At 38.6% G+C, this 13,060-nt stretch overlaps 1 protein-coding gene across 13 annotated transcripts in view; it reads right to left on the reverse strand.

Annotated features, from left to right (window-relative positions):
- FUT8 (fucosyltransferase 8 (alpha (1,6) fucosyltransferase)) overlaps window positions 1-13,060 on the reverse strand; it is a 334,040-nt gene that overhangs the window by 6,491 nt on the left and 314,489 nt on the right. For all 13 annotated transcript variants that reach the window (XM_010846753.1, XM_010846746.1, XM_010846750.1 and 10 more), the window contains one exon: window positions 6,162-6,312. In XM_010846753.1, the coding sequence (XP_010845055.1) occupies window positions 6,162-6,312 (151 nt within the window). The remainder of the gene's footprint in view (window positions 1-6,161; window positions 6,313-13,060) is intronic.

Here is a 13,060-nt window from a genome sequence, read left to right on the forward strand (position 1 = left end):
GCAGAAATAGATGTTTTTCTGGAACTCTCTTGCTCTTTCCATGATCCAGTGGATGTTGGCAATTTGATCTCTGGTTCCTCTGCCTTTTCTAAAACCAGCTTGAACATCAGGAAGGTCACGGTTCACATATTGCTGAAGCCTGGCTTGGAGAATTTTCAGCATTACTTTACTAGCGTGTGAGATGAGTGCAATTGTGCAGTAGTTTGAGCATTCTTTGGCATTGCCTTTCTTTGGGATTGGAATGAAAACTGACCTTTTCCATCCTGTGGCCACTGCTGAGTTTTCCAAATTTGCTGGCATATTGAGTGCAGCACTTTCACAGCATCATCTTTCAGGATTTGAAATAGCTCAACTGGAATTCTATCACCTCCACTAGCTTTGTTCGTAGTGATGTTTTCTAAGGCCCACTTGACTTCACATTCCAGGATGTCTGGCTCTAGGTGAGTGATCACACCATCGTGATTATCTGGGTCGTGAAGGCTTTTTTGTACAGTTCTTCTGTGTATTCTTGCCACCTCTTCTTAATATCTTCTCCTTCTGTTAGGTCCATACCATTTCTGTCCTTTATTGAGCCCATCTTTGCGTGAAATGTTCCCTTGGTATCTCTGATTTTCTTGAAGAGATCTCTAGTCTTTCCCATTCTGTTGTTTTCCTGTATTTCTTTGCATTGATCGCTGAAGAAGGCTTTCTTATCTCTTCTTGCTATTCTTTGGAACTCTGCATTCAGATGTTTATATCTTTCCTTTTCTCCTTTGCTTTTCGCTTCTCTTCTTTTCACAGCTATTTGTAAGGCCTCCCCAGACAGCCATTTTGCTTTGTTGCATTTCTTTTCCATGGGGATGGTCTTGATCCCTGTCTCCTGTACAATGTCATGAACCTCATTCCATAGTTCATCAGGCACTCTATCTATCAGATCTAGGCCCTTAAATCTATTTCTCACTTCCACTGTATAATCATAAGGGATTTGATTTAGGCCATACCTGAATGGTCTAGTGGTTTTCCCTACTTTCTTCAATTTCAGTCTGAATTTGGCAATAAGGAGTTCATGGTCTGAGCCACAGTCAGCTCCTGGTCTTGTTTTTGCTGACTGTATAGAGCTTCTCCATCTTTGGCTGCAAAGAATATAATCAATCTGATTTCGGTGTTGAGCATCTGGTGATGTCCATGTATAGAGTCTTCTCTTGTGTTATTGGAAGAGGGTGTTTGTTATGACCAGTGCATTTTCTTGGCAAAACTCTATTAGTCTTTGCCCTGCTTCATTCCGTATTCCAAGGCCAAATTTGCCTGTTACTCCAGGTGTTTCTTGACTTCCTACTTTTGCATTCCAGTCCCCTATAATGAAAAGGACATCTTTTTTGGGTGTTAGTTCTAAAAGGTCTTGTAGGTCTTCATAGAACCATTCAGCTTCAGCTTCTTCAGCGTTACTGGCTGGGGCATAGACTTGGATTACTGTGATATTGAATGGTTTTCCTTGGAAACGAACAGAGATCATTCTGTCGTTTTTGAGATTGCATCCAAGTACTGCATTTTGGACTCTTTTGTTGACCATGATGGCCACTCCATTTCTTCTGTGGGATTCCTGCCCACAGTAGTAGATATAATGGTCATCTGAGTTAAATTCACCCATTCCATTCCATTTCAGTTCGCGGGCAGTATTAAAAAAAACAAAACCCTTCTGATATTTTGCCCATCTGCAACTGAGTGAGCTGTCAACTGCTGTTATTTCTCCAAATGTAATTTCTTTGCTTCAGATTTAAGATTGTTTCGTTAAATATGAAAATAAACCACATAGATGATGGTTAGGGTATACACAACTTCCGGTAACACAGAACAAGGTTAGAGTATTTGGTAAAATAGTCTGGAGTGTGACTCACTGCATAGCTTTCAAAACTTAGTGGATGTTCTTGAAAAACACTGCCTCTAAATTTCAGACTAAATCCTAAAGCTTGTTTTCTTCCATTTATGAAGCTTTTAGGACAAACCTGGCTTTGAGAAAAAGCTTTGATGAAAGAATTCAGAAAACTAAGAGTAACAACAGTAACAAAATTAGAGAGCAGAGTCATATTCTTGGCTTTTAAAAACTTTTCACTTAAGGAGAGACAATTCCCAGACCTTATTTGTGGTTATAAAACCAAGGATCTTTAGAAGCCCTCAGGCTGAGAAGAATGGATCCAAAACCTTATAAAGAATCCTGATTAAGGAGTCATGACATTTCTGCCTATAGTTTCTCAGACTTCAACCAGGCCTTGCAATTTCCCTCCAACAATGCATTTTATTCTTCCAGGATTTTCTACAATAGCACACTGTCAACAGATAAACTCACTTGTTATATAGCATAGACGGTCTAAAGGGTAGTAGTATACAGGAGACAGAAAGTTTACATGACTGAAACTGTAGGATTGCCAAAGCATTATGAAGAAGAGTCTAAACTTTTATTCCTTCTCACCATTTCTTGAAATGAGATTATCATCAAGGAAAATTTGAAAGTTGGTTGTCCATGTTTTATTCTGGGCTTAGATTTGGTTCTCATTGTTTTATTTTCTTGTCCCCCTTCCCACTTTCTAGCATGCCTGTGGCATATATAAGAAACCCTGCAGATTAATTTCCCTAAAGTTAAAACTATATATAAGTTCACCTACATTTGCTACAGCAAATACTGTTACGTATCACTCACCCTTTGGGAATGAAGAGTTTTTGTTTTTTAAAATTCATTATATGGTGATGCTGTCCTTCAATGAGCTAAAGAAAGTTAAGACGGTACCTTGGCATAGAAATTAATATGGTGAATGTTACTGTTTGTTCTTCTTTATGAAGAACGTTACATGCGTCAATGCACACAATGACTGTGTGGACCCTACACATCACCTGTGACCATGAGTAGAGGTAACGGTGTCCTTGAATAGCATGTTTCATGTTCCTTCTAAAATGTGAGAACATATAGTCTGAAATGGGGCCATGTGAAAAAGAGCTGCTCAAATAAATACTGTAGAGTCTAACAGGCAAAGATAGTCCTATACCTATTCCTATATAAATAATAGCAGCTAACGTTGCATTTAATATATTGCTCAGTACTATTCTCTGTGCTTTTTATCTATAATAACTCTTTAATCCTCACAAAAACTTTATGCAGTAGGTATTATTATTACTATTTTTACAGGGAGGGGAAAAAAAAGTCAGTGATAGTCTAAGTAATTTGTTCAAATGCCACAGTCACTAAATGGTCAACGTTGGATTTAAAACCCAGGTAGAGTGACCCCAGAACCTACAATGCTTCATTCTTATTCCCTGCCTTATGAAGTTAAAAGCTCGACACTTATACCATCAGTGAGTTTTTCTCAAACTCCACTGCTGCTGTTGTTGAGACATTTTGGGGCCATTTTTTAAAAAAATCCTGATTTTGATTTATGGCAAGGAAACTATGAGCCAGCAACCAACTTCACATTTTGGGGGCATTTTTCAAAAAAATCCCAATTTTGATTTATGGCAAGGAAACTATGAGCCAGCAACCAACTTCACTCACACCATAAAAATATTAAACTGTATCAAATGCCTTTATACTAAAAATATTTTCAAAAAATACTGAAGTGCAAGTAAGCTCAAAGATTTATCACCAAGTGTGGAATTATTCCACAATACCAAACGCTAGACCCATTAGTCATCAAGAAAGGAGATGATCACATTTAGCAAACTGCTACTCATTATATAAATATAAGGTATTTTTACTATTAAACTTTTATTCTGAACCCTAACATAAAATGTCTGAGATATTCAAATCTATTTTGGGACACAAAATATTGGTTCAAATTAGGAGAGTTCTTTTGGATGAACTTTGACTTGCCAAGAGTTTTAACGAACAATACAATATATAATCACGAATCTTATTCCTTTGGACACAATCAGACCTCTCAGCACTCTGTCTTCATATAAACTGTCTTTCTGGATCTGGGGTCTGAAGAACACACTGAGGTTAATATTATGCATAAAACAGAACAAAGAAGTATGAACAATATGTTCTTCAAATCTGGACAGGTTTCCATTATCATGAAGTGACAGAACTCCTGACTTCTGGGTCAAAAGAGTTGCGAGGCTATAAGGATCAAAAATTCTACAGCACATCACTGAAAAGGAAAAAAAAAATTTTTTTTTTTTCTTTCCAGAATGAGCCTAATGGCCTAATTAAAGAGAGCTGGAAGAAAGGAAGCAAAACAAAGAGCACTTGTAAGTCTCACTGTCTACCTACATGTAAGATCTGCCAATGTTTAGACATGCTTATATTTAATTTTGAGTGTATGTATGTGTTCAGTGGCTCAGTGTGTTCGACTCTTTGCGACCCCATGGGATTATGTAGGCAAAGATCAACTCCTCTCTGTCCATGGGGTTATCTAGGCAAAAATACTGAAGAAGGTTGCCATTTCTTCTTTCAGGGGGGTCTTTCCGATCCAGGTATTGAACTGGCGTCTCCTGCATCGGCAGGTGGATTCTTTTACCACTGAGCCACCTGGAAAGCCCTTTGTTTAATTCTAGAGCTTTATAGTTAGAGCAGTGGTTCTCACAAGGACGATTTTGCCCTCCCACTTCCCCAACCTGGGATATTTGGCAATGGTCTGGAAACATTGTTGACTGTTACAACTTGAGATGAGGATCTACTGGCCACGGATGCTGCTAACCATGCTGTAGCGCACAATACAATGGCCCACAACAACTTATCCAGCCCCCAAAGTCAATCGTGCCAGGCTGAGAAACCCTGGGCTGAAGGAACAGACTTTAGGCCTAAAATTTATGCCTAAGGGGGAGATGGTGCATCTGGAAATTCTTGATTCAATTGCTCTAACAACAACCATTTGAAAATGTGTTACTTGCACCTGTTGATCACACAGGCACACAGCCAGATTATCAAAAGCAGTTTAGAGGGACTAGGTAGTTACAACTCCTCCCCCTACCTCCCATAAGAACAGAAAAGGGACCTTTTCAATGATAGGATCCTAACCCCACTTAGGGAGAAGTATCTGCTATGGATGCCTTCATGTTTCCCTTCTGATGAGGACTGCTGCTTTGTGACTCCTGTTCTGGGTAGCTGTCTTTGGGTCTTAAGTTGTAGTCTTATTCCACACCGAAGGAACTCATACAGCCTTTGTTGGGGTAAGTATCTTTCCAACAATCGTAACACCACACCATTGTGAGAAAGTACATTGTCACATAATAAAAAACTTGTTATTTTCTTTATACTTCTCTGCGGTATATCCCCATGTAAATGATGTGACTTTCCTTTTCACATTTTCTTTTCTCTGCTTCTTCAAGCTTTTAGGCATATATTTATCTTACATGCTTTATATTTCTTGGTAATTATTCTCTAGTTATTTCATGTGAATATTTTGCTCACTAGATTTCGGACCAGGCTAAGATCTGTATCTTCAATCCCATGAAATCCCCTCTACCCCAGCATAGATCTGAGCACAAACAACCATTTAATAGCTTGTTGAATAAACTAACCAGTAATATGCACATAAATAAGAGAGCTGAATAAAATACACAACAAATATTTCTATGTTGATATTCCACTGGGCAAATAAGGCTGATTGGACACTCATAAAAACATACACCAAACCAATAACATATAGTTTTTCTGTAATAGTTAAAGAATGATTATAATATGGTATTGCTTAAATATATTGTACTATTTCTTGCTAGGTAGAAATGTAAAAGGACTTGAAGAGGAATTATATTTCCTCTTTCTTATTTTCTACAAAGCAATGAGTCAAATTGCTGAGACAAAATGCTGAGCATTTAAGTCTCAGTATCAGTGCACTGACGTGTAGAAATGGATGGATTCTAGTTACGTATTGATTGTATGCAAAATCAGAAAGTATGAAGTAAACTTATTGCTGTTTCTGTTAAATGCTGTGAATAAGCCAAACACTTTACAACAACCCCAGTAGCTGGCTTCATTAGAGATGTATTCAACAACTGCTTGCAAACAACTAAATGTTCAACGTAATCAAAAAGCTATGCTTTCTGGAATCTTCTCATCTTTTCATAAAAGAGATCATTTTCCAATATTAAAACATTGCACTTGAATCATGATAACTAACATTTTTAAAAAAGATCCAAGAACTTCCTGACCTAATATAACCACAGAGTATTGACCATTTAAAAATGCTTACCTGGGATGAGAACGTACACACCAGGAAGTCTGCCTGGGAGAGAAAGTGTATATCCAGGATCACACCTCGGAGTGAATTTTCTGTGTATCGATTGTGTAGTCCAGCTGACCAAGAGATAGAGTTATCACTAATAAATTCATAATGGGGGTACCTGGAAAAAGAAACAAAATCACTGAAATTATAGAATTCTATCAGGAAGTAGTATCCTACCAACAGGAGGTGAACTTCCTTTACACAGGCGTGCCTCTTTTTCCAACAGTAAGGAGAGCTTTAACTCTGGCACTCAATAGAGTAGCTGACAAAGCATCTTTGAATCCACTGATGGGGCAGAAACCATTCTGGGGTGTCCTTTATGTTAAAAGTTATTGGCATGTCATATAAAGGACACATATGCATCAGAATGTCCCTTTCAGTTCATGAAATAATTGAAAATAGAAAGCTCTTTCTTTGTAACGAGTGACCTTGAAGCGCTTTTTCAACCTGCTTTCATTTTTTTTCACATCGACACATTTTCATTTTATGCATTCCTCTCCCACTTTTATCCTTAAACTATCTTTTTCATCTTTTTAAAAGTGTAATTTATACATTGTCTTTTTCTTCCAGTTTTATTGATATATAATTGACATACAGTACCGTATAAGTGTAAGGCACAATGAACTGACTTACACATGTCACGAAATGGTTACCACAATGAGTTCAGTCACTATCCCTCATCTCCTAAAGAGACAACATTTTTTAAAAAGGAAAAAAAAATTGTTTCCTTGTGATGAAAACTCTAGGGATACAATGTCTTAACATTTTGCTGTGGCTAGGACATTCAACACTACATTGAATAAAAGTGGTAAGAGTGGCCATCTTTGTCTTCTTCCTGATCTTAGAGGAAAAACTTTCACCTTTTCACTGCTGAGTATTACGCTAGCTGGGAGATTGTCATATATTACAGCCTTTGTTATGCTGAGGTACATTTCTTCTACATTCACTTAGAGTTTTATTATAAATAAATGTAGAATTTTGCCAAATGCTTTTTCTGCACCTATTGAGATGATCATATGACTTTCATCCTTTGTTTTGTTAATGTGGTGTGTTGCACTGATGGATTTGCAAATATTGAACTGTCCTCATATCCACATGATCATGGTGTATGATCCTTTTAATATATTGTTGGATTCAGCTTGCTAACATTCTGTTAATGATTTTTGTATCTCATCAATGATATTGGTCTGTAAGTTTCAATTTTTGTGGCATCTTCGTCTGGTTTTTGAATCAGGGTGACCTTTGCCTTGTAGAATGAATTCAGAAGTCTTCTTTCTTCAATTTTTTGGAAGTACAGGCATTAATTCTTCTTTAAATATTTCATAAAATTCACCCATGGGGCCATCTGGTCCTGGACTTTTGTTTGTTGGAAGCTTTTTGATTAATCTTGATTCAGTTCCATTCCTGGTAATTGATTTGTTCATATTTTCTATTTCTTCCTAATTTAGTCTTGGAAAACCGTAAATTTCTAGGAATTTATCCATTTCTTCTAGGTTGTCCATTTATTCACATATAGTTGTTTGCAGTAATCTCTTTTGATCCTTTGATTTCTGTTGTGTTGTTATGGATAGATTGCTCATCTACACTTTGCTTAGTTCTTTTGGGGTTTGTTCTTTTGTTTGAAGCACATTATTTGTCACCTCATTTTTGCTTAATTCTTTGTGTTTATTTCTATATATCAGACAGGCCAGTTATGTTTTCTGTTCTTGGTGAAGTAGCTTATGTAGGAGATGTCCCATGGGGTCCAGCTACATACTCCCCGCTCTGGTCAACAGAGGTTGTATGTGGGCTGAGGGGGCACTTCTGTTGTGGTGGGGCCAACTACTGTGGGCAGGCTGGGAGGGAGGGCTAGCTCTCAGCTTGGCTGGCTGTCATGTCCTGCCTTATGTGGGGGCTGCTAGCGGCTGGTGGGTGGGTCTGGGTCCTGACACAGCTGGCTACATGGTCTGGGGAATCTTAGGGCTGGTGCCAGCCCGCTGCTGGATGGGGCTGGGTTCTGGTGCTCCTGACTGCAGGTGTGCAGGTCCTAAGGCTGGTCTGGTCTTGTTGGTGGGAAGTGCTAGGTCCCAGCACAGCTGGCTTTGGGGCCTGGGGATCCCAGTACTGGAGGCAATCACCTAGTGGGCACATAAGCCCCCAGTGGTAATAGGCTAGAAGGAGGACTCGAAAATGGAGCTTGCTAGCACCAGGGGCTCTGTGGTAGAATGAGCTCCCCACTGCCTGTGGCCAGGGTCTGTATCATCAGGGGGAGTCCCAATTGCCTTCTGCCTCTCTAGGAGGCTTCAACCTGCTTTCAAATTTGGTCACTGAGCTTTTCCTTTAGAATATAAATCTCATGATTAAATCTCACTTAAATTTTTAGTTTAGAATTTGTGGTATTTCAGACTTGTCTCCTTTAACTTCCATATGTAGGTCTGGCACGCATGCATGCTCAGTCGCTTTAGTTGTGTCCGACTCTTTGCAACCCCAGGGACTGTAGTCCGCCAGGTTCCTCTGTCCATGGATTTCCCAGGCAAGAATACTGGAGTGGATAGCCATTTCCTCCTCCAAGGGATCTTCCCAACCCAGGGATCTTCCCAGGGATCAATTCCGTGTCTCAGGAATTGCACATGGATTCTTTACTGCCGAGTTACTGGTGAAGCCCTAATCCCCATTAGCACCATCTTAACAAATAATGGTGACAAAGAAACCATTCTAATAAATTTACGTTAGTAAATTCCATGTAGATGTTCACCAACTAATATTGTGGTAGTCCTGAGAGGATATGTGTTAAAAATATTGAAACAGGATGTCTTTTAAAAATCTACCATACGTTCAAATAATTCTACTCTGAATCAGAGGTTTAATTATATTTCAGTATAGAGTGAATAAATTTTCTCAGTACATGTGATAGATCAGAGTTAAGTTGTCAACTTTGGGAAGTTACATGCAAAAGGGATAATCATTGTACTTACTTTATATAATTTTTAATAATTAAATTAAGCACTGTAAACGGCTTAGAAGAGTACCTGGTATACAGTAAATGCTCAATAAATTTAGCTAATCAACTAGCTGTGACTGTCAAACATTCTTTCCTCAGACATCCACTTGGTTTTATCTCTTACTTCCTCCATGTATCTCTGCTCAAATGCTAGCTCTTAGTGAGGAGTTTGGCAAACCTTAACCCTTCTATTTGCTTAATTTTTCTCCATGGCTCTTATCACTGGACATAATATTTGTTTACTGTTTATTTTGGGCCTCCCTGGTGGCTCAGTGGTAAAGAACCTGCCTGTTAAGCAGGAGATCTGGGTTCAATCCCTGGGTCAGGAAGATCCCTTGGAGAAGGAAATGGTAACCCACTCCAGTATTTTTGCCTGGAGAATCCCATGGACAGGGGAGGCTGGCAGGGTACAGTCCATGGGGTCACAGAAGAGTCAGACATGACTTAGCAACTAAATAACAACTGTTTACTGTCTGCATTCATTCCCACCTCCATCATCCCTAATTAGAATGTAAACTCTATAAAAAGAGAGGTATTTCTTTTGCTCTGTTTACTCTGTTATTCTCAGCACCTAAAAGTGAATCTAGAATGTAACAGAAGATCAATAAATATTTGTTGAACTAACAACACTTTCTATTCATAAGCCCTGAGACAGCAAGTGCCACTTTAGGTGGCTTTTCCCACACAGTATTTCCCAAAGGTTAGAACTATGCTTTATTTTCCTTTGCATCACAGCATCTAGAACTCTACATAGTCACGTGGATAAACACATGAACAGTGAGTGCTACCCACGACTGGGACATTTTCCTAATTCCCTAACAGCTGTTTCAGATTTCTCTTCATTCCACAGCCTCCAAGGAGCTTTCTCTCACTGCCTCTAATAATGACTGTGAAGAAAAAGTCTCTGAGCACTGTTTCAGACTGGTATTCAGTGATCAGATCCATTTGGCCTCATTATTTTTGACATTTTGCCCTCCCAGCTCTGAATCAGGGAGATGAAGGAAATGTCACGTTTGTTCTATAAAGAAAACAACCAAAGAGACTTTTAATGTGATTCCTGTGAAGATGCCTATATCCAGGCATGGGGCTAAAACAGAAACAAATAAATATGAAGGCTGGAGGGTGAAGGAGGAGGGAAATGGGTTAAAACACACCAGCACAGGTTGTATCCTAGAGTAAAGACTAACTCTGTCAGCGTGGTATGGGTACTCAGTGGAACAAACAGAGTGATCCTTTTACTGAGAAGTGACACTAACATTATGCCCTTCCGAACTTAAAGGCCTCTTTCTGGCACCAAACCAAAAGGGCACCTAAGTTCCTCAGGTCTTATCTCTATATGCAAAAGAGCTTGATGAAAGATACTGAGTGTTGAAAAAAACACAAACAATGGAAATAATGAAGGAAGGAGATTCTGTACTTTCAACAATGAGCAAGGAAAACTCCACACAAACATGCTTCTTTCCGTCTTATGCCCACAAGTATGCAGCAGAGGAGGTCTTCCACTGTAAGGCTGCAGAGACTGGCAATGATTTTAAAAAGCATCTTTTCTTCCTCCATGTTGTAAAAATTTATTTTTTATATCACCCACAAAGAACTAACTTGAAATTAAAAATAGTATCAAATTTTCTTTTGTGAAATCTTTCTTCAGATTGAGGGAAAGACTCCTCTTGACTTCACTACCTAGCATACAACTCCTTCAGGACAAGTACTGATATATGATGACACTGTGATTAATGGTTACATGTATACTGCCTATCAGCTAGATACTCCTTGAGAGGAGAAGCCACATATTATTTTTGGTTTCTTTGTGTATTCCTAATGTGAGAAATGCCAGGCTGGATGAAGGCACAAGCTGGAATCAAGATTTCTGGGAGAAATATCAATAACCTCAGATATGCAGATGACACCACCCTTATGGCAGAAAGTGAAGAGGAACTAAAGAGCCTCTTGATGCAAGTGCAAGAGGAGAGTGAAAAAGTTGGTTTAAAACTCAACATTCAAAAAATGAAGATCATGGCACCTGGTCCCATCACTTCATGGCAAACAGATGGGGAAACAATGGAAACAGTGACAGATTTTATTTTCTTGGGCTCCAAAATCACTGTAGATGGTGATTGCAGCCATGAAATTAAAAGACGCTTACTCCTTGGAAGAAAAGCTATACAAACTTAGACAGCATATTAAAAAGTATAGACATTACTTTGCCGACAAAGGTCCATCTGGTCAAAGCTATGGTTATTCCAGTAGTCATATATGGATGTGAGAGTTGGACTATAAAGAAAGCTGAGCACCAAAGAACTGATCCTTTTGAACTGTGGTGTTGGAGAAGACTCTTGAGAGTCCCTTGGACTGCAAGGAGATCCAACCAGTCCATCCTAAAGGAAATCAGTCCTGAATATTCATTGGAAGGACTGATGCTGAAGCTGAAACTCCAATACTTTGGCCACCTGATGCAAAGAACTGACTCATTGGAAAAGATCTTGATGCTGGGAAGGAGGAGAAGGGGACATCAGAGGATGAGATGGTTGGATGGCATCACTGACTTGATGGACATGAGTCTGAGCAAGCTCTGGGAGCTGGTGATAGACAGGGAAGCCTGGCATGCTGCAGTCCATGATTTTGCAATGCAAAGTCAGACATGACTGAGCAACTGAACTGAACTGAACTGAATGCCCTGTAACTGTGTCTAGCAAATTGTATGTAGTTAGATTAAAATGGTGAAGACATTTACCACTATGGATGATTCTTCATTGGATATGACAACCAAATGCTTTAGAAAACCATTTTAACAGATTTCTCTGGCTTCTATTCATTTAAATAAACTTAATTTTAGGAAGAGCTCATCTAGCATTTTTCATAAAGAGCAAAATAAATATGTAAATATTTAATCTGAGAGATTTTTAATGGCTTGTTTTTTTCTCCTGTTCCACTCCTACGCTCAATCTCCATTATCTCAGAATACAATATTGGACAGACAATTTTGACAGTTCTTATTTCTTTGACTGCCAAAGATTTAACACTCTTAATTTAAACACTCTTAATACTGAATTACCTGAGGAGATCTCCATGTTAGCAATAGCTGTCATGGTCACTGGGATGCTGGTGCTAAAATCTCGTGAATGAAAGAGAAACCTGAGGTGTAATACTAAGCAACAAAGCATTAACTACTGGAGTCACAGACACAAACTAATCTTGACCCCTTTTACAAAGAGTAAGTTACTCAGAGAAAAGGTTTCTTCTCTGTATGAATCCTATGCATCACTTAAGTTTAATTCTCCATCTCTTCACCCTCTTGAAGCAGAAAAGTCTTATAATCACCTTGGATACTATATACCTTGTTGAGAAATTAATTCATGTTTTTGGTTTCCTGAAACAATAACAGCAGTTTTATGATTTGTTTAGGATCAAAACCAGTCATGAGAGGTCAAAAGCAGAGTTAATTCAAAGTGGAAAAAAACCACTTAAGTAAAATAATGAAGGTGAGACACAGAAAAGCCAAAGGATTTCCAAAGAGGAGCAAATATGCATAAAATGCAATTGCTACATTTATAACAGGAATATGGAGGAAAATGCTGCCTGAACTACCACGGGGAGAGGAGTTACTACTAGCTACTGACCAAAAAAAAAAAAAATCAAGTTTTTCTATTCCCACAGTCCAAGTAGATACTACTGCCAACTGTACTATAAGGATTGCTTGGTGTAAGAATATCATGCTGTGCTATGGATTACAGCTGTAACATGTTCATATTCTTTTATCTAAATACTCCAGATTAAGGAAATAATATGGATAATTTTAGGCACACCTCACTGCACTGGAAATAACCTGTCAAATAGTAGGAGAATGGTCAAGTAAGCAATGGTATTTCCATTCACTGGATATTTAATC

This window comes from Bison bison, unplaced genomic scaffold, assembly GCF_000754665.1.
Source record: "Bison bison bison isolate TAMUID 2011002044 unplaced genomic scaffold, Bison_UMD1.0 scf7180017864239, whole genome shotgun sequence".
Classification (NCBI taxonomy): Eukaryota; Metazoa; Chordata; class Mammalia; order Artiodactyla; family Bovidae; genus Bison; species Bison bison.